General features: G+C 41.7%; 1 protein-coding gene across 2 annotated transcripts in view; it reads left to right on the plus strand.

Moving 5' to 3' along the window:
- LOC105002539 (uncharacterized protein C10orf88-like) overlaps nt 1–11,965 on the plus strand; it is a 48,910-nt gene extending 36,945 nt beyond the window's left edge. For both annotated transcript variants that reach the window (XM_010859181.1, XM_010859180.1), the window contains 2 exons: nt 5,014–5,468; nt 10,800–11,965. In XM_010859181.1, coding sequence (XP_010857483.1) covers nt 5,014–5,468; nt 10,800–11,034 — 690 coding nt within the window. In that variant the 3' untranslated portion in view covers nt 11,035–11,965. The remainder of the gene's footprint in view (nt 1–5,013; nt 5,469–10,799) is intronic.
- The last annotated feature ends 6,777 nt before the right edge of the window (nt 11,966–18,742 follow it).

An 18,742-nucleotide genomic window follows, 5' to 3' on the forward strand; every position in this document is an offset into this window, starting at 1 on the left:
AAATAGATATTTTTCTGGAATTCTCTTGCTTTTTCCATGATCCAGCAGATATTGGCAATTTGATCTCTGGTTCCTCTGCCTTTTCTAAAACCAGCTTGAACATCAGGAAGTTCACGGTTCAAGTATTGCTGAAGAGGGCTGCAACATGAGAGAGAGAGAGCAGTATGGATTAAATCTTCAGTGCTGGAAGGAGTATAATGTAGCTAGGAAATGGATAGAAGTTCATTTCTCTGGAGTGAAGAAGTGATAGGGGAAGCTTCAGGTAGACTAGGGCTGGATCATAGAGGATTTTGAATGCTTTTATGAAGCTTGTGGGCATGTTTTACCTGTTTTAATTAACTCTAGTTCACTATTACGTGTAAGATGAGGAGTCAGTAGAAAGTGAGACTGCGGGAAGCAAAGGATCTCTGTGTTATTTCTCGTCCAGATGAGGGTTAAGAGGGTCTAAACTTGAAGGAGGACCCTAGTGCTGGGTTGTGAGATGCTACAACAGTGGAACCATTGGGACTTGACAATAACTTGTATGGGGTTTTGGGGAGAAAAATAGAATCAAACGTGAAACCAAACTTTTGAAGATAGTGATGTCAATAATACACAGGGAATGCAAGGGAGGGAGTGACTTGGAGGGAAAAAAAAGTTTATTTTGGGAGTATTGAGTTTTCTATGTGAATACCATGTTCCTGGGGTGACGTTGTGAGCCTTTGGAAACACAGGGGCGGGGGCATCCCTAGTAGATGACAGAGAAGGTGGTGAAGGGAGAGACCGGGGCCAGGAAGGAAGACCACAGGCGAGCAACTGTGTTTTCTTGGAGCACAGGGAGAAGGGTGAGGAGGCGGAGTGCAGGAGCCACTGTTTAGAGTAGCAGAAATGTGATGTCAGTTCAGTTCAGTCGTGTACGACTCTTTGAGACCCCATGAACTGCAGCACACCAGGCCTCCCTGTCCATCACCAACTCCCAGAGTCCACATAAACCCATGTCCATTGAGTCAATGATGCCATCCATCCATCTCATCCCCTGTCGTCCCCTTCTCCTCCTGCCCTCAATCTTTCCCAGCGTCAGGGTCTTTTCAAATGAGTCAGCTCTTCACATCAGGTGGCCAAAGTATTGGAGTCTCAGCTTCAACATCAGTCCTTCCAATGAACACTCAGGAGTCATCTCCTTTAGGATGGGTGGTTGGATCTCCTTTCTGTCCAAGGGACTCTCAAGAGCCTTCTCCAACACCACAGTTCAAAAGCATCAGTTCTTCGGCGCTCAGCTTTCTTTATAGTCCGGCTCTGATGTCAGGAGACCTGAATTCAACGCTGACAGTGTTAGTTCTGTGCTATTTAGCATTGCTTCCTCTATTTAAGGATAAATTTCTTCATGTTTACTATCTAAAGGTTAATTGTTTACAATCTAGCAATGCTGCTGAGATCATAAGATGAATGTGGAAGTTTAAATCAAATAATACAAATAAAAAAGTCATATAACTTCTGTGAGATTTTCCAACATTAATTTAGTAGGAGTATCATTGGAGGGACAGGCAGACATAGAACAGGAGAGCTGGTGATGACCTTGGAAACCTCAGAATGGAGAGCTTCCAGAAGAACAGAGTCCATCCTCTTCGTTCTCTGGTACAGTGATCTCACCTGCACAGCTCAGGAGGTTCCTAACAGATGCTCCTGCTCCAGTGCTCCCTCTCCACAGAGCAACCAGGATGATCTCAGAGGGTCCATCAGACTCGACTTCCCCTGTGTAATGTCCCCGAACTGCTTCCCCTCACCCCAGAGTTAATCCAGATTCCTCACCCTCTCATCTCAGATCTGGGCCATTGTTCCCTCCTCAACACCATCTCCTGTCACATCTCCTCAGATGCTCGTCTCTGGACATTCTGAGGTGTGTGTTCCCCAGATATCCACCTGTGCTCCCACCTCAGGACCTCTGCACTCTTAACTGTTCTCTTTGGCCAGAATCCCCTCTTCTCGATCTTAGCAAGTCTGCCCTTTTCTTGTTCTTTCAGCCTCATCTTAAATGTTCCATCTTGAGTGAGACCTTCACCAGCCACACTGGTGCACTATCTGTATCATATTTTCATCATGGCTTTCTTCATTATTTTTGTTGTTTTATACACACACACACACACATTTTCATCATGGCTTTCTTCATTATTTTGTTGTTTTATATACACACACACACATATACATGTATATTTACTGCTCTGTTTATCTCATTAAAATATAAGCTTTGTGCAAACAGGAATCTGATCTGTCTTATTTATGACTCTAATGTATATGCTCCTTGATTATCAACTCAGCTTCTTTTGCAGATCCTTAATGGGCCCGCTTGAATAGCGAGGAGATGGAAACCAGGTTCTGAGGGATTAGATAGTAAAGGAGTAGTTGGAATGTGGAGGTAGCCAGGTTAAAGTAGGTTGTTTCAGGAAGGCTAGAGATAGGAACCTGCCTGCATCAGAATCCCTTGGAAAGCTTGTAGAGACAGAACACTGGCCCTCAGTTGTGACCTGAAACCCTGAGGGTGTGATTCAGGACTCAGCTATTTCTAACCAGCAACAGCAGATGAGCCCTATGCATAGTGTATTTTAAGAACAAATGTTTAAGGGGAAAGATCCAATGGACATAGAGATTAAAAATTTAAAAACAGAAGAAACTTTGTGTGTGTGAAAGATTTTGGAAACATTCAAGACGGTTAATGGATTTTAAAAAATCAATTCATGACTGATACTTTTAAAAACTTGTGTTTGGAAAAGAAATGATGGCAAAGTTTCAGGTGTTTTTTTGGCCATGTCTTTAAGGGTTTTTTTTTTTTTTTTTGCTTGTGTATTTAATTCCCAAAACAATATGCTTTCTTCATCATGAATTTATGTCAGTTCAGAAGTGCATTAGGTAAATCATAGGAGTGCTTGCCCAACTCTTACCTTACTCTCAAGCTTGATGTGTGTCTCTGTAGCTTTGTCTCATCCAGAAATGCAAGTCCTCCAACCAGCAGCACATGTTATTGTAACCTGTTTCCCATTATATGCATATGCTAAATCCTTACCTGTGCGGGCATTTGGGAAACACCCTGGGGAAGAAAGGAGATCCTGTGAAATCTTCTTTTAAACATGCTAATAAATATCCTATTTCTATGGGGAGACTATATTTATGGAATTCTCATGGGATATACCTGGTTCTCTGGAATTGCTTTTGTTTGCAAACAAGTAATCCATGGACTGTCTTTCTGAGAAGTGTCGCATAAGCTCTGTAAGTATCTGTTGAGTGTAGAGGAGGGGTGTTTCATGATCAGAACCCCTCCTCCTGTGTAAGGGGTGTAGCCACGCACACTGTTGCGAGCCTGCCCGTGTTCTTTGGGGCAGGGCCTGTCCTGAGGGGAAAGGAAGGGCCTGGGAGCAACTTCCTGGCCTCTCCTTGCTTCACATGTGCCTTGTGGTTCCTTGTTTCCTGAAAAGTTTTATTAAAGTGGTTTCTTATTTCCTTGTATTTGCAGTTCACATGTGCTGACTTTGATTTGTTTTTGCTTCAGCGGTTTAGAATAATTGAGTAAGAATTCTGTCTGATAGTGTCTGGCATATGCTTGTCATTTAAAGTTATCTGAGTGAAAGCTCTGGGCCATTTTCTCAAAGAAAATATATTCAGTTATTCTAAGAATTTTCACTATTTACCTTGTTCATCTTAAAAAATAAAAATATTCTCTTTGTCCTTGTTTTTTCAAGATGATTAAAAAGTTAAAGCAAATCCTTTAAGATGTTCAGAGATAAAGATTTAATTTTTCAGAATTCTGGGAGTATATATACAAATTTGTGTTTGCTTTTCACTGTCTTATTTCCAGGGCCTGAAACAGTACCTAACACAGAGTAGATTTCTGGTAAATATTTGTTGAATGAATGAGTTCTGGGCTAATTTTATCCAAGGATCATTTTTTAGTACATCCAGAAAATTTATGGATCAAGTGTCTTCACCTGATCTTGAATAATAATACTTTTCTTAGTCTCTCTTACAAGGTATTGAACAGTGTTAACTATAAGATGATATCCCCTGATAAGAATCTCTAGGACTTCCCTGGTGGTCCAGTGGTTAAGACTCCAAGCTTCCATCTGCAGTGGGCATGGGTTCGAACTCTAGTTGCAGAATTAAGATCCCTTGTGTGGTAGAGTGCAACAAAATAAATAAACAGATAAGTTAATAAAAAAGAATTTCTAGTAGAGTTCTGGGTTTAGAGTTTAGGGTAGAGCCATCTAATGTAACAGTAGCTAGGCTGGAGATAGTTTTGCTTTGTCTTGTGGAAAAATTGAGGAACATGGCAAGAGCATGCCTCTCTGGAGGAAACTGTAACCTATCAGAGGTGAGCCATTCTTCTCAGGAAGTAATACAGCCTAGCTGGGCTGAGGCCACAAAACGTATTCATTATGCTATAAATTATCATGGCAGTCATGGCCCCAAAGTAGCTCATTTTAATAATTGAAAATGTCACAAAAGTATTCAGACTTTAAGTATATAGGTAGACCATCAAACTTTAAGCAAGTAACTATCTAGTCTATCTTCCAGTGAAAACAAATTGCATATCCTTAGGGTGGCCTACATTTGTGACAGTGGGCAGATGATTTTTAATTCTAGGAAAATTATCAATTATTGTGACTCATTAGAAAATACCATAAATTAAGGAGGGCTTTGTAGTGGAAACATTAAAATATGCCTGTGCAATTTTACTAAGTATGCTTGTATTTACTGGAAGATTTTCCTTAGCAAAACTACACTGAAATGGCTAGAAGTCCTGACTCTGGAGCTGGGTGTCCGGGGTTCCAGTCCTAGTTCTGCCACCAATGACCGTGTTACCTTGGCCGAGTTAGCTTTAGTCTTTTCTCCTCAACTCAATACTGGGACAGTGGCTGTGGCCTGCTCCACGTGAACGTTCTGAGGCTCAGATGGAAGAAGGCACCTTGCCTGACTCGAGGTCACTCCAGAGTTAGCTGTCACTATCATTAATGTTCCTGCTCTTTCCTCATCTGCCTTCCTTAGAATTGTGTTGCCATCGGAGAGCAGCTCCAGTCGATTCTGGGAAACACGGGACACAAGCACGTGATGGGGCTGCCGTCCTCGTCTACTCCGGGAGCCTTCGACAAGTCATCCTGCACACCTTTTCCTTTCAGAACTGGATTGACATCTGGAAACGTGACTGACGACTCGGAGGCTACCACTGAGAAGAGTCTGCAGCCAGCTGGTGGAGGAAGTATGAGCAGCCTCCAAGAGTGTAAAATTGTGCCACAAAGCCGTTCTATTCTTGAGAATGATCTGAAGAATGCAGTATCTTCTTTCTTATCAAAGAAAGCAGGTGACAGCTCACACATACCTAACTCCGAGTTGCTGCCTTTTCTGCAGAATTTGTGTGGCCAGGTGAGCCATCTCCGGGTGGGACCCGGCACCAAGTGGCAGGACAGCATCACCAAGCCTGGCGGAGGCGCCGGGGGTGTCACGTAAGTGTTTAGACCCGTGTGGTCGAGATGGGGTGTGGGGGAGGGTGCGGAGGCAGGTGGGGGAAAGAGGTTTGTTTCAGTAGCTTCTGCCTGAACTTGTTTGCGGAGAGAACTGTGGGAGCTTTGACATTTCACCATTGACACACGTAGAAGAAAGAAATATTCTGCAGAGTAGAATGTGTTGCTTTGAAAGAAGTGTGTAAATTGGAGGTGCCGAGCACTTCTCAGGCCTTTGGTGGGAGGAGTATAAGCGGCAGACAAGGGTCGGAGTAGAGAGTTACCTGTATGAAGGGAGAGGAGCTGTGGTAGCCATGACGGGCACAGTTTGCCTGATTGTATGAACTGAACCATTGCAAAGGATTTTCTTTGTAGATCCTGTGTGACCTGGGCTGATTTTCGAGTCATCCAAACATTTCTCAGCTTGTAATTGTTAATAGTGTACAGGCCCTTATTCTCTGATCTCAGAATTCCAATTTTTTCCACTCCTACTTTGATTGAGGGGTAGTTAAGTGTTTAGTATGTGCAGGAGATGCAAGAGATGCAGGTTCGATCCCTGAGTCGGGAAGATCCCCTGGACTGGGAAATGGCAACCCACTCCAGTATTCTTGCCTGGAAAGTTCCATGGACAGAGGAGCCTGCTGGGCTACAGTCCATGAGGCTGCAAAGACTTGGGCGTAACTGAGCACACACCTCCTTTAGATAGATGGAATGTTTCCAAATATTGCACTAGATGGGAATTCAGGACTTCAGCCATGGTTCTGACTTAACTATTTTACCTTACTATTTCAGTCTTTTGATTTAGACTTTTTTTACATCTCAAATGAGGTCATTGTATTGGTTGAAATTTTCTTAATGTATTTAATAGCATTGAAATTTGAGGAGTTTAGTAAGTTATTGAAACAAATGGTAGTTCTTGGGAAGAACAAGGAAAGGTAACAGTGTTTTTTAATTGTTGATAGTCTTCATCAGTGTTAACGTGTGACTGGCAAAACAAACAAATACTACAAGGCAAAGGAAGAAGAAACCTAAACATTTAAAAACTGCGCTTCCTTGATAGCTCAGTTGGTGAAGAATCTGCCTGCAATGCAGGCGACCCTGGTTCAATTCCTGGGTCGGGAAGATCCGCTGGAGAAGGGATAGGCTACTCACTCCAGTATTCTGGCCTGGAAAATTCCATGCATTGTATAGTCCATAGGGTCGCAAAGAGTCGGACACGACTGAAGGACTTCCACTTCCACTTTTCTGATTCCAGCTGAGCTGGAATGTCTCCAGTTCTCTCAGATCCTCCCTATTAACAATAAAAAAATCCCTGGATATAATACAGCAAACACACAAAGACTATAAAAGGTGGAGAGAAGTCAGATTGCTTAGGGCCTCTGAAGCTTAGTGTTTCTTAGTTCCTGGTTATCAGAGTTTCTTTCATCATAGGGGGATACAGGATTTTATCAAGTATTTTTCCTATGGCTATTTATATGATCATGAATTTTCTTCAGTAATCTCTTCATATGGTGAATTACATTCGTTTCAAAAACTGAACCTGCCTAGCATACCTAGAATAGATCCCACTTGATTCTGGTGTCTAATTCTTTTTTATACAGTGCTGGAACTGATTTGCTAATATTTTGTCAAGTATTCTTACATAGAATTCATTGGAGATACTAGTCTGTATTTATCTTTTACTGTCTTTGTCTGGTTTTATATTATGAGCGTGATACTGGTCTCATAAAATGAATTCTACTTCTTTTTGAGTTCTATATTTTAGAAGAGATTGTGTAAAATTGATGTGATTTTCTTCATATGATATTTGATATTGATGGAAGTCTCCAATGAAACCAGTTGGGCCTGGATGGTTTCTTTCCTGGTAACTGTTAAATTACAAATTGAATTTCTAACACAGTAAAGTTGTCAGTTCTCCCCGTTGATATGAAAGTTTAATGCAATACATACTAGAACTTCACAATATTTTGCAGACATAGACAGGATTATTTTAAAAATTCTATGAAAAGCAAAAGAGGAAGAATAGCTAAGACAACCTTGAGAAAGAAGGATGAAGTGGGAGGAGTCCCTTTTCCAGTGTCGAGTCTTCTACAGCGAGAGTATCAAGACAGGGCAGTGATGGCAGAGGGGCAGACACAGGGATCAGTGGAGCCCAGTAGAGGGTTCAGAGATAGACCCACACAGGTGAGCTCAACTGAGTTTCGACAGAGGTGCAACAGCAGTTCAGTAAAGGAAGAAGAAAGAGTCTTTCTGACTCATGGTGCTGGAGCAGATGGATATCCAAAGAGCAAAAAGTGAACTATGACCCAAACCTCGTACCTTATACAAAACTTCACTCAAAATGGATCAGAGCCGTACGTGTAAAACATGAAGCTGTGGAAGTTTTCTAATAATTCACAGGAGACAGTCTTTGGGAACCTAGACGAGACACCAAAAATGTTTGACCTCCATGAAAGTGTTAGAACTTTTGCTCTGTGAAAGACTCTTTTAGGAGGAATAAAATATAAGTTTCAGAGTGGGAAAGAAAATATTTTCAGATTAATCCAACAAATGACTTATACCTAAAATATAGAGAGTGCTGAAAACTCAACATAAAAAAAAAAAAAAATCCAATTAGAACATGGGCAAAAGACCATAGAGAGACATTTATACCAGATAAGATGTACAAAGCAAATAATCACATGAAAAGATGAGCTATTGTTGACCTCATGGCTATTAAGGAAGGGCATATGAAAACCACAAGACACAAGATACCACTATACAGTTATTCAAATGGTTAAAATAAAAAGTTTAAAAATGGCGACAAAACCAAATACCAATGAGAAGTTGGATCTCTCATACATTGCTCATGGGGACTTAAAGTGGTACAGCCACTTTAAAAAATGTTTGGCAGTTTCTCATAGCTGAACATGTTGTTACCAGGTGACTCAGAAATCATACTCCTGAAATTTATCCCAGAGAAATGAAAACTTCTTTTTTTTTTTTTTAATTAATATATTTTTGGTTGTGCTAGGTCTTCATTGCTGCTCATGGGCTTTCTCGAGCTGTGGCAAGCAGGGGCTACTCTTCGTTGCTTGGCACGGGCTTCTCATTAGTTGCTCTGTGGCATGTGGAATCTTCCCAGACCAGAGATTAAACCCATGTTCCCTAAGTTGGAAGGTGGGTTCCTATCTGTTGTACCACCAGGGAAGTCCCCCAAGAATTTTTTTCCACATAAAAATCAATACACAATTGTTCATAGAAGCTTTATTTGTAAAAGCCCCAAACTATAAGCAACCAATATGTCTTAAAGTTGATGAATGGTTAAATTAACCCTGGTATATCCATATCATGGGATGCTATCAGCAATAAAAAGGAATTACCTATTGACACATGCAACAATTTGGTTGTCTGGCAAAGGCATTATGCTGATCTACAAAAGAGAATCTCAAGAGGTCAAGTTACATGGATCCATTTGCGTAACATTCTCATAATGCAGATGAACACTGTAAGTGATTACCAGGTGTTTGGGATGGAGGAGATTAGGGAAGTGGATGTGACAGTGAAAGGGGAGCAGAGGGAGGTCACTGTAGTTAAGGGATAGTTCTGTCTCTTGACTGTGGTGATATTTACATGAATGTGTGTACGTGTGATAAAATGGCATACCCACACTGTACTGACATTATTATTCCATAGTTAGGTAAGAAGTAAAGACCAACCAGGACCACTGGGTGAAGGGTACTGCACAAATATAGTGTCTTTACAACTTCCTATGAATCTATAGTTATTTGACAATAAATATTAAAATAATTAATATTAAAAAATTTTTAATAAATATACATTAAGAAAAAGAAGAAAATAAAGGGGACAATAAAAAGCTTCTTATATATTCTAGAGTGTTGTTGTTTAGTCATTGTTGTTTGACTCTCTGCGACCCCATGGACGGCAGCACGGCAGGCCTCCCTGTCCTTCACCATCTCCCGGAGCTGGCTCAAACCCATGTCCATTGAGGCAGTGATGCCATCCAGCCATCTCATTCTCTGTCACCCCCTTCTGCCTTCACTGTTTCCCAGCATCAGGATCTTTTCCAATGAGTTGGCCCTTCGCATTAGGTGGCCAAAGTATTGGAGCTTCAGCTTCAGCATCAGTCCTTCCAGTGAATATTCATGGTTGATTTCCTTTAGGTTTGACTGGTTTGATCTCCGTGTAGTCCAAAGGACTCTCTTCTCCAGCACCACTGTTCAAAAGCATCAGTTCCTTGGCACTCAGCCTTCTTTACAGTCCAACTATCTCATCCATGCATGAGTTCTAGAAACCACTACATTCTAGAGTAGTGGTTCTCAAAGTTTTTGGTCTTTACCCTCTTAAAAATAATTGAGCACTCCGAAGAACTTTTATTTATGTAGGCTATATAAAAATATTTATTAGTTTAGAAATAACAATAAACCCATTACATAGTAACATAAATATCTTTTTGAAAAAATACCATATTTTCTTTTTAGAAAGTTTAGTGAGAATGGTATTGTTTCACATGTATGTAAAACTGTATTGACTTTGGGTTGTAGTTTCATATATGTTGCCTTATGGCATGTATAACTCAATATAGCTAGTAAGACCGCAGTAGAAATACTTAAAACCAAACTGAATTCCCTCTGAGAAAAACACTTATCTGTACCCTAAACCTGCTACCTTAAAGAATTCTAGGAAACAGAATACACAACCATATAGCAATTAGTCGTCACAGTAATGACCTTGTACACGGTGTGGCCTCTGGATAGTTCATTGTGCATTTATTGTACAATTCATGTTCAGATAACTTAGTGTTATTATAAAAAATACTTTTGACCTCATGGAATGCCTGGAAAAATATGAGGAGATCCTAGGGTTTTGTGGACCACACTCTGAAATTCACTGTCCTCGTCCTTCCAACGCTTTAGAAGGTTGTTCAGATGAAGAAAAGAGAAAACTGTTAAAATGCTTGGGGAAGGACTTGGAAGACATACAAAGACCTTAAAGAAAAAGCAAGATTGCTTTTGATTTGGAGCGCAAAACCAAAAAGAAAGACCCTTTGTATCTAAACACTTGTTTTTGAGGGTAGAAATTCTGTCATCTTCATTTTTATATTCTTAATTTCAGTTTATGCTTAAATACTTAAAGAACTGAAGCAATAATAATGCTTTGAGCATTCGACATTGTATGTGTCCAGAACCTGGAAATACGTTGGAAGGAGACAGAATGTAGTTGTGGAGACAAATTTCAGCAATGTGTATCGGCTGCTTTATTGTAGTGTATTTTGGTTGTTTTGTTATAATACCAGGGAAAATTGTCATAATATTTTTTAAAATTTATTTTCAGAGTAGAAGAGCAACCTGTTTGTTCCTATTTGGAAAAGATTCTTTCTAAAAATTTGGAACTGATGGAAAAGAAACTTACAGACTACGTTGATCAGCGAATATATAAACTCCAGGAGCACATAGATAATAAGATGGCTTTGTTAATGGACTTGCTGCAACGTCCTAACTCCCCACCCTCTGGGATGCCTCTGAGACATTATGACTCTGGAGAAGGACTTTCAAATGGAGAAAGATAAGCACTCAACATGTACAAAGTACTACAGATATTTATTACATATTTATTACAAAGCCAAACCCCACCCCAGAAATTTATGAAAAGCAAGTATTTAATGTACTTTGAAATGTTACCACTTACTTACGTGAAGTGACCTCAGTGTTCGTTTCCCTGCGCGCGCTGTAAATCCAGTACTGTACACTAGGTTAACACGGTGGGATCTTCAGTTATTTTTGTTTGTAATATTTTTCACTCTTACTGAAATTTATGTATACTTCTGGATTAAATGTTTAAGATTTTAAGGATTTCTAAAGCAGTTCCTTAGTTTGTATTGTATATGTGTTTCGTTGAAGTACTTTTTTTTATACAAAGACTTTTTACAGTCTTAGGAGTCTGAAAAATAATGCTTAGAGTATTTGATACTTTTTCTTTTTCTAATTGATTGTTTTTGAAAAATTGGATCCTTAAGACTTGGAAACTTTCGTTCAAATCACTCATTTACATTTCGTATTGTTTATCTCAGGTAATGAGGAAAGTGCAGTGTCTGGCATGTGTGAAAGTAGTTTACACTGAGGTTGATATTATCGGTTTCAGTACAGTGTCGCAGTAGAGAGGGGAGCACCGATCGGAGCTAGCCTGTTCCTTGTTAGGAATGTTATTGTAGATCTAGAGTTTGATGTAAAATGAGAGAAGTTATTTTATTTTATCTCAGTCAATCCAAAAGAAACAAGGAACTGTTTTCCTTTCTGGACTGGTACAGGTTCCTCTTTCTAGAACCCTTTTCTGTATATTTAAAGCATGAAATTCTCAGGGTCTGCATTGAGGGGTTGAGGCATATGAATCAAAGAGATTTCAGTTCTCTCAGGCAGGCTTAATTTTTAGAAATTATAACTATCATGTGTGTTGAAGGGTGATGATTCACATTTAAAAAATAAATGTATCCACTCTGGAAACTGCTTGTCTAAGGAAACAGAATGTTTTTCTTTTCAATGTTCTTTTCTAACTGGAGGATAACTGCTCTTACAGTGTTGTGTTGGTTTCTGCTGTACGACGCAGATCTGCCCGTGAGTGTGTATATATCCCCTTCCTCTTGAGCCTGCCTCCCTCAGCCATCTTTTCTTAAAATGCTTTATGAAAGGGGGTGTTTTGCACTCGATACTGTGGTCAGTTCTTTCAAATGAGGACTAATTTGCATACTCATTCATTTGTATCACACTACAAAGGTGGCACAGTCTATGGGACATACTCTCACTATAGCCGCTCGAGAATTTGCGTATTTTTCTATTCTTTTCTAATTCATGGGACAACATACATAGCTGTAAGATAGTATTTCCATTGTTGTTCAGGAGAAATGTCCGTCACTCCACGCTGAACCCTTTAGTTCAGTTTTACAGCGCCTGGTAGTTGTAGTCTGTTGATTTACAAAATGTTTCCTTCCAGAGCTTCCCTGGTGGCTCAGTGGTAAAGAATCGGCCTGCCAAAGCAGGCGACACAGGTTCGATCCCTGATCTGGGATGATCCCACATGCCTCGGAGCATCTAAGCCCATGTGTCACACAACTCCTGAGCCTGTGCTTCAGAGCCTGGGAGCCGCAGCTACTGGAGCCTGCATGACCTAAGCCTGTGCTCTGCAGTAAGAGAAGCCACCACATTGAGAAGCCCACTCGCTGCAACTAGAGAAGAGCCCATGCAGCAACAAAAACCCGGCAAAGCCAAAAATTAAAATTATTTTAAAATATGCCTCCTTCCAGATATGTGATTCATATTACAAGTCTCACCTTGATTACATCTGAAACAGAAATATGGTTATATCAAAAAGATATATAAAGGTTCAAGACTGAAAAGACCTGATATCAAATATTCTTCAACTGAATTTTCCACTTTGTAGACACCGAAATCTCTCTCTTAAAAAAATGTGGGGAAGATGGGCCTGGAATCCAGGACTCCTTTCCTTCTCCTTGTCTCCATCCTCTGTTCCAGGTGCCCATGTAGATTTTGGTGTAGAACCTTCTTATTTTGAATTGATCTCCTTTGACATTTGAAATCCACGGCTATTGAAAGGTGAAGTGACTCGTCTCTCAAGGGAAAGCAAATACAGCATCTTCCTCGTTGTCCCTTCCTGCCCTCACATCACTACTTCCTCCTTCTTAAAGGCAGTCCCACGCCCTGCATTGGACAGCAGCCCAGGGTTTCAGTATTCTACCATTATGACATTTTCTAAGTGTTCTTGGAGAACATGAGTCCATGATGATGTAGAGGAAAAAACACCAGGATAGATAAATCTGAGTTCTTCCTTGTTGGTCACTTAACTGCTGTCTAACTTTGCATGAGGGATTCAATATTTTTGATAACCTCAGTTTTCCCTGCTGTAAAATGGGAACAGCACAGCTTCCATCTTGTATGAGTTTCTAATACTCTGAACATGAAGCAGCTAGTACAGCTCTGGCACACAGGAGGTGACAGTTAGATGCTAATCTCCCTCTTCCCTGTCTTTGGCTACGCTGAGTCTTCACTGCTGCGCCTGGGCTGTCTCTAGTTGTGATGCGCAGGCTTCTCATTGCAGTGGTTTCTCTTGTTGCAGAGCACAGGCTCCAGGGCACTCAGGCTCAGTCGCCGTGGCGTGTGGTCTTGGTTGCTCCACATGTGGAATCTTCCCCAGACCAGGGATTGAACCCATGTACCCTGTGCATGGGTTCCTATCCACTGTACCACCAGGGGAGTCATATGATTCTTAATAACCCTAGAATTCCAGGCAATTTGAAAGTCCCGCTTCTCTTTTATTTCCTTGAGGGTTAAAGAGAAGGCAGGCCTATGTCAGTGGTGTAGGGCTGTGATTCTCAACGTGTGACAGCATCAGTATCTCCTGGGAAGTTGTTACCTGTGCAGATTCTCAGGCCCCACCCACCCTGTTTGAGTCATCAAATTGGGGGTGTGGTAGGGCACAGCAATTATGCTTTTAGTAACTCTGCAAGTGCTTCTGATACTCTGTCCAGTTTCAGAACCACTGGGACAGGGTAAGGAAGAGTACAGGCTCTGGAGGTAGGTTGCTTGGAGTCAATTCGTCTCCGCCTTCCATTAGTCTGCGCCTTTGGTCACATGCAGTGACTTCTCTGGACTTTCTCAGGCTTCTCCAGTGGCTCAGCTGGTAAAGAACCTGCCTGCCAACGTAGGCGATACAAGGGATGTGGGTTCTATGCCTGGGTCCGGAAGATCCCCTAGAGTAGGAAATGGCAACCCGTTCCAGTATTGGAGCCTGGAAAATTCAACAGAGGAGCCTGGGGGCTACAGTCCATGGGGTTGCAAAGGATCGGACACAGCTGAGCGAGGGAGCACAGCACACTGGACTTTCTTAGCCACTGACTGGGAATTAGATCACATCTGCCCCTGAGAGAAGGCTGTTGAGAAGATTAACTGAGGCAGTTCTCATGAAACCTTGAGACAGTCTTGTAGTTTAGTGCCCTGTTCTCAGCTTGGCCTCACACTGAGATCACCTGGGCACTTACAAAAAAGAAAAAAACAACAAAAAAAACCAAAACCACCTGTAGATGTATATTTATTTCAAAATAAAAGGTTAAAAATAATCTACTGGCTCTTGGGTCCCACCCCTGGAGATTGTGATCTGAGTCTAGGGTGTTCAGCTCATAGGTCTAGGTTTTGGGAAGCTCCCCTGCTGATTATAATGCACAGAAAAGCCCAGAACTAGAAGTTCAGTGTCTTGGGGACAAGAATCTGGAACTAGACTAGCTGGCTACTAACTCTGTAAATGGTCATCCCATTTATAAACAGAATGATCCGAGACAAGTTCTCAAGCTCCCTGTGAGCTCGAGCTGGGGGCACAGCCATCAGTCAGTGACTTATCAGCCATGCCCATCATCATCATCTATAAGCAGCTGACTAACAGATTTTTCAGTGTGGGCAGAGACTTCAGTCTTCCTTGTTCAGAGATCAAAGTCTCCACTTGCTGAAAGTGGGGAAAGATGATTCTGATGTGTTGTTTTCTGCTCTCTTATTGTCCAGGAGCCGTCCTCACTGGGGCTGAGTTTCAGGATCAGGGCTTTGTGGGTTTCCGCTCCCCACCGGGAGATCCCCACTCGGCCACGTTGCTAGAAGTGAACTGTGTTTCCCCCATCACAGGGTTAGCTATCAGGACTTTATGTCCTCAGTGTGAAGCTCTGGGGAGAACACATGCATGACATTGTGATGCAGGGTTCACAAAGAGGAAAAATTTCTTAGAGCCTGAAGGAGGACAGTTTTTAAAAGAAATTAACTGAATGTGAATGAACACATACTTCATCATGGAATCTTAACGGTTAACTTTTATCTTGCCTTCTTTTTAAAGTCTTTATTGAATTTGTTACAATTTTGTTTCTGTTTCTTATGTTTTGGTTTTTTGGTTTACAGGTATGTGGGATCTTAGTTCCTTGACCAGGGATTGAACCCACACACCCTGCATTGCAAGGCGAAGTCTTAACTGCTGGACTACCACGGAAGTCTCTATTTTTCTTTCTTCTCTCTGGCTGATGGGGGATATACTTATACAAATAGTATTTAGTAAAAATAACACTTTTTACCTGCCTCTTGAGAAACCTGTATGCAGATCAGGAAGCAACAGTTAGAACTGGACATGGAACAACAGACTGGTTCCGAATAGGAAAAGGAGTACGTCAAGGCTGTCTATTGTCACCCTGCTTATTTAACTTCTATGCAGAGTACATCATGAGAAACGCTGGGCTGGAAGAAGCACAAGCTGGAATCAAGATTGCTGAGAGAAATATCAATAACCTCAGATATGCAGATGACACCACCCTTATGGCAGAAAGTGAAGAACAACTAAAGAGGCTCTTGATGAAAGTGAAAGAAGAGAGTGAAAAAGTTGGCGTAAAGCTTAAGATTCAGGAAACAAAGATCATGGCATCCAGTCCCATCACTTCATGGCAAATAGATGGGGAAACAGTGGAAACAGTGACAGACTTTTTTTTGGTCTCCACAATCACTGCAGATGGTGACTGCAGCCATGAAATTAAAAGACTCCTTGGAAGGAAAGCTATGACCAGCCTAGACAGCATATTAAAAAGCAGAGACATTACTTTGCCAACAAAGGTCCATCGAGGCTATGGTTTTTCCAGTGGTCATGTATGGATGTGAGAGTTGGACTCTAAAGAAAGCTGAGCACCAAAGAATTGATGCTTTTGAACTGTGGTGTTGGAGAAGACTCTTGAGAGTCCCTTGGACTGCAAGGAGATCCAACCAGTCCATCCTAAAGGAGATCAGTCCTGAGTGTTCATTGGAAGGACTAATGTTGAAACTGAAACTCCCAATACTTTGGCCACTGATAAGAAGAACTGACTCATTTGAAAAGACCCTCATGCTGGTAAAGATTGAAGGTGGGAGGAGAAGGGGACGACAGAGGATGTGATGGTTGGATGGCATCACCAACTCAATGGACATGAGTTGGGTAAACTCCAGGAGTTGGTGATGGACAGGGAGGCCTGCAGTCCACGGGGTCGCAGAGTCAGACACAACTGAGCGACTGAACTGAACACTTTTTAAAGTTTTTTATTTTTTGTTTTGATGTGGACCATTTTTAAAGTCTTTATTGAATGTGCTACAATACTACTTCCCTTCTATGCTTTGGTTCCTTGGTTATGAGGCATGTGGAATCTTAGTTCCCTGACCAAGGATTGAACCTGCACCCCCTGCATTGGAAGGCAAAGTCTCAACCAGTGGACCCCAAGGAAATCCCAGTAAGTATTATTTATTGAGGTAGAATTAACAAATAAAAATTTTATATATGTAAGGTATACCACATGATGTTTTAGTATGTGTACATCATGAAATGGTTACCAAAATCAAGTTGATTGACATAGTTACCACTCACACGGCTACCATTTGTGTGTGTGTGTGTGTGTGTGTGTGTGTGTGTGTTTGTGTGTGTGTGTGGTGAGAACACTTGACATCTACTGACTTAGCAAAATTCAAGTACACATTCTCAACTGGAATAAAAACGACATTTCTGAGCATCCCTTGTGGCTAATTGAGACCATGTCATATCTAGCACAGGGGATTTAAAGAGAAATGGAAGGCACAGCTTTTCTCAACCTTCTTCTTTTCTAGAATTTAAACATGAAGGTTAGAGAACCAGCAGTCACCTTGGACCATGCTGTGTCTTCGGGGAAAGAACCCACATAGAGTAACATGGCCCCTGATGTGGCAAAGATGGCCAGCCTGGCCGCTTGCCGCTGGACATCTTGAAGAGGAGAGAAATCAAATTCTTACTTGTTCAAGCCACTGTTATTTGAAATTTTGTTATAGCCACACCTAATCTTAAATGATAAAATAGTCAAGTGATTTGTTCAGCTTAACATGGAAAAGAAAAAAATGAGCTTTTACAAGGTCTGAAGGTGTCTTAAGTTTTAGACACTCCTCAGTCTTTTTAATTAATTTGCCTGTGCCCAGTCTTAGTTGCATGTGGGATATACTTCCTGGACCAGGGATCAAACCCAGGCCCTTGCATCGGGAGCTCAGAGTCTTAGCCACTGGACCACCAGGGAGGTCCCTCCTCTCTCCTTTTAACCTTTCCTGAATTCTTCCAGTTGGTGGTAGCTTGTTATTTCTGTGTTCCTTACCAGGGTCTCCTGTTTTGTAAGATAACTAAGTGGTTCCCCTAACAGATCTACCCTCAACTCAGTGGGGGAGGCCCCAAGGTAGGGTGAAGCCACGCCCCTTAGCATGGCCTCTGACACCATCTCTGTCTCAGCCCAGCTCACTCTTCCAGCCAGCCAGCTTCACACCTCAGCCTGGGCCTTCTCTCCATCTCTTCCTCCACTTGTTCAAATGCTAATGTCTTCTCTCCTGAAAGCCTCCCAAGGCTCTCACCTGTCCGCCACACCACCCCATTAATTATTCCTCTGCTGCCTCCATGCCCTTTGCTGTGCCTCTAACAGATTCCGAATCTCGTTTGACCTACAGGTTTCCAGTTTCCAGTGCATGATTTTGCACCCTGAACAGATACTTGAATTCAGGAACCAAAGCTTCTGTATCTGTATTTTGTCTTGCTGAATCCACTATTTTAAATCCAGAAGGTGCTCAAGAAAATAAATATACACTGAGATGAAGGAAACTGTTAGTCGCTCTGTCGTGCCCGATTCTTTGCGATCCCAAGGCTCCTCTGTCCATGGGATTCTCCAGGCAAGAATACCGGAGCGGGTAGCCACTCCCTTCTCCAGGGGATCTTCCTGACGCAGGGACCAAACCTGGGTCTCCTGAGTTGCAGGCAGATTCTTTATTGTCTGACCCACTAGGGAAGCCCTGAGATGAAGGGAGGGGATTTGTTCACTTTTCATGTTATTAAAAATGCTCTAGTTTGCAAGTGCTTTTCATGTCCTTTCCAACTCTATTAGGATTCTCCAGAGAAGCAGAATAGGATATTTGTTGTTGTTTAGTTGCTAAGTTGTGTCTGACTCTGCAACCCCATGGACCGTAGCCCGCCAGGCTCCTCTGTCCATGGGATTTCCTAGGCAAGAATACTGGAGTGTGTTGTTATATCCTTCTTCAGAGGATCTTCCCGACCCAGCAATCGAACCTGAGTCTCCTGCTAGGCAAATGGATTCTTTACCACTGAGCCACCTGGGAAGCCTAGAACATAAATGCTATGTAAAATTAAATACTAAACACTGACATAAAGTCAGCACATCTTATGTTACATGGTATGGAAATAAGAAAGAAAACATA

Source organism: Bison bison, unplaced genomic scaffold (genome assembly GCF_000754665.1).
Source record: "Bison bison bison isolate TAMUID 2011002044 unplaced genomic scaffold, Bison_UMD1.0 scf7180017864456, whole genome shotgun sequence".
Lineage (NCBI taxonomy): Eukaryota > Metazoa > Chordata > Mammalia > Artiodactyla > Bovidae > Bison > Bison bison.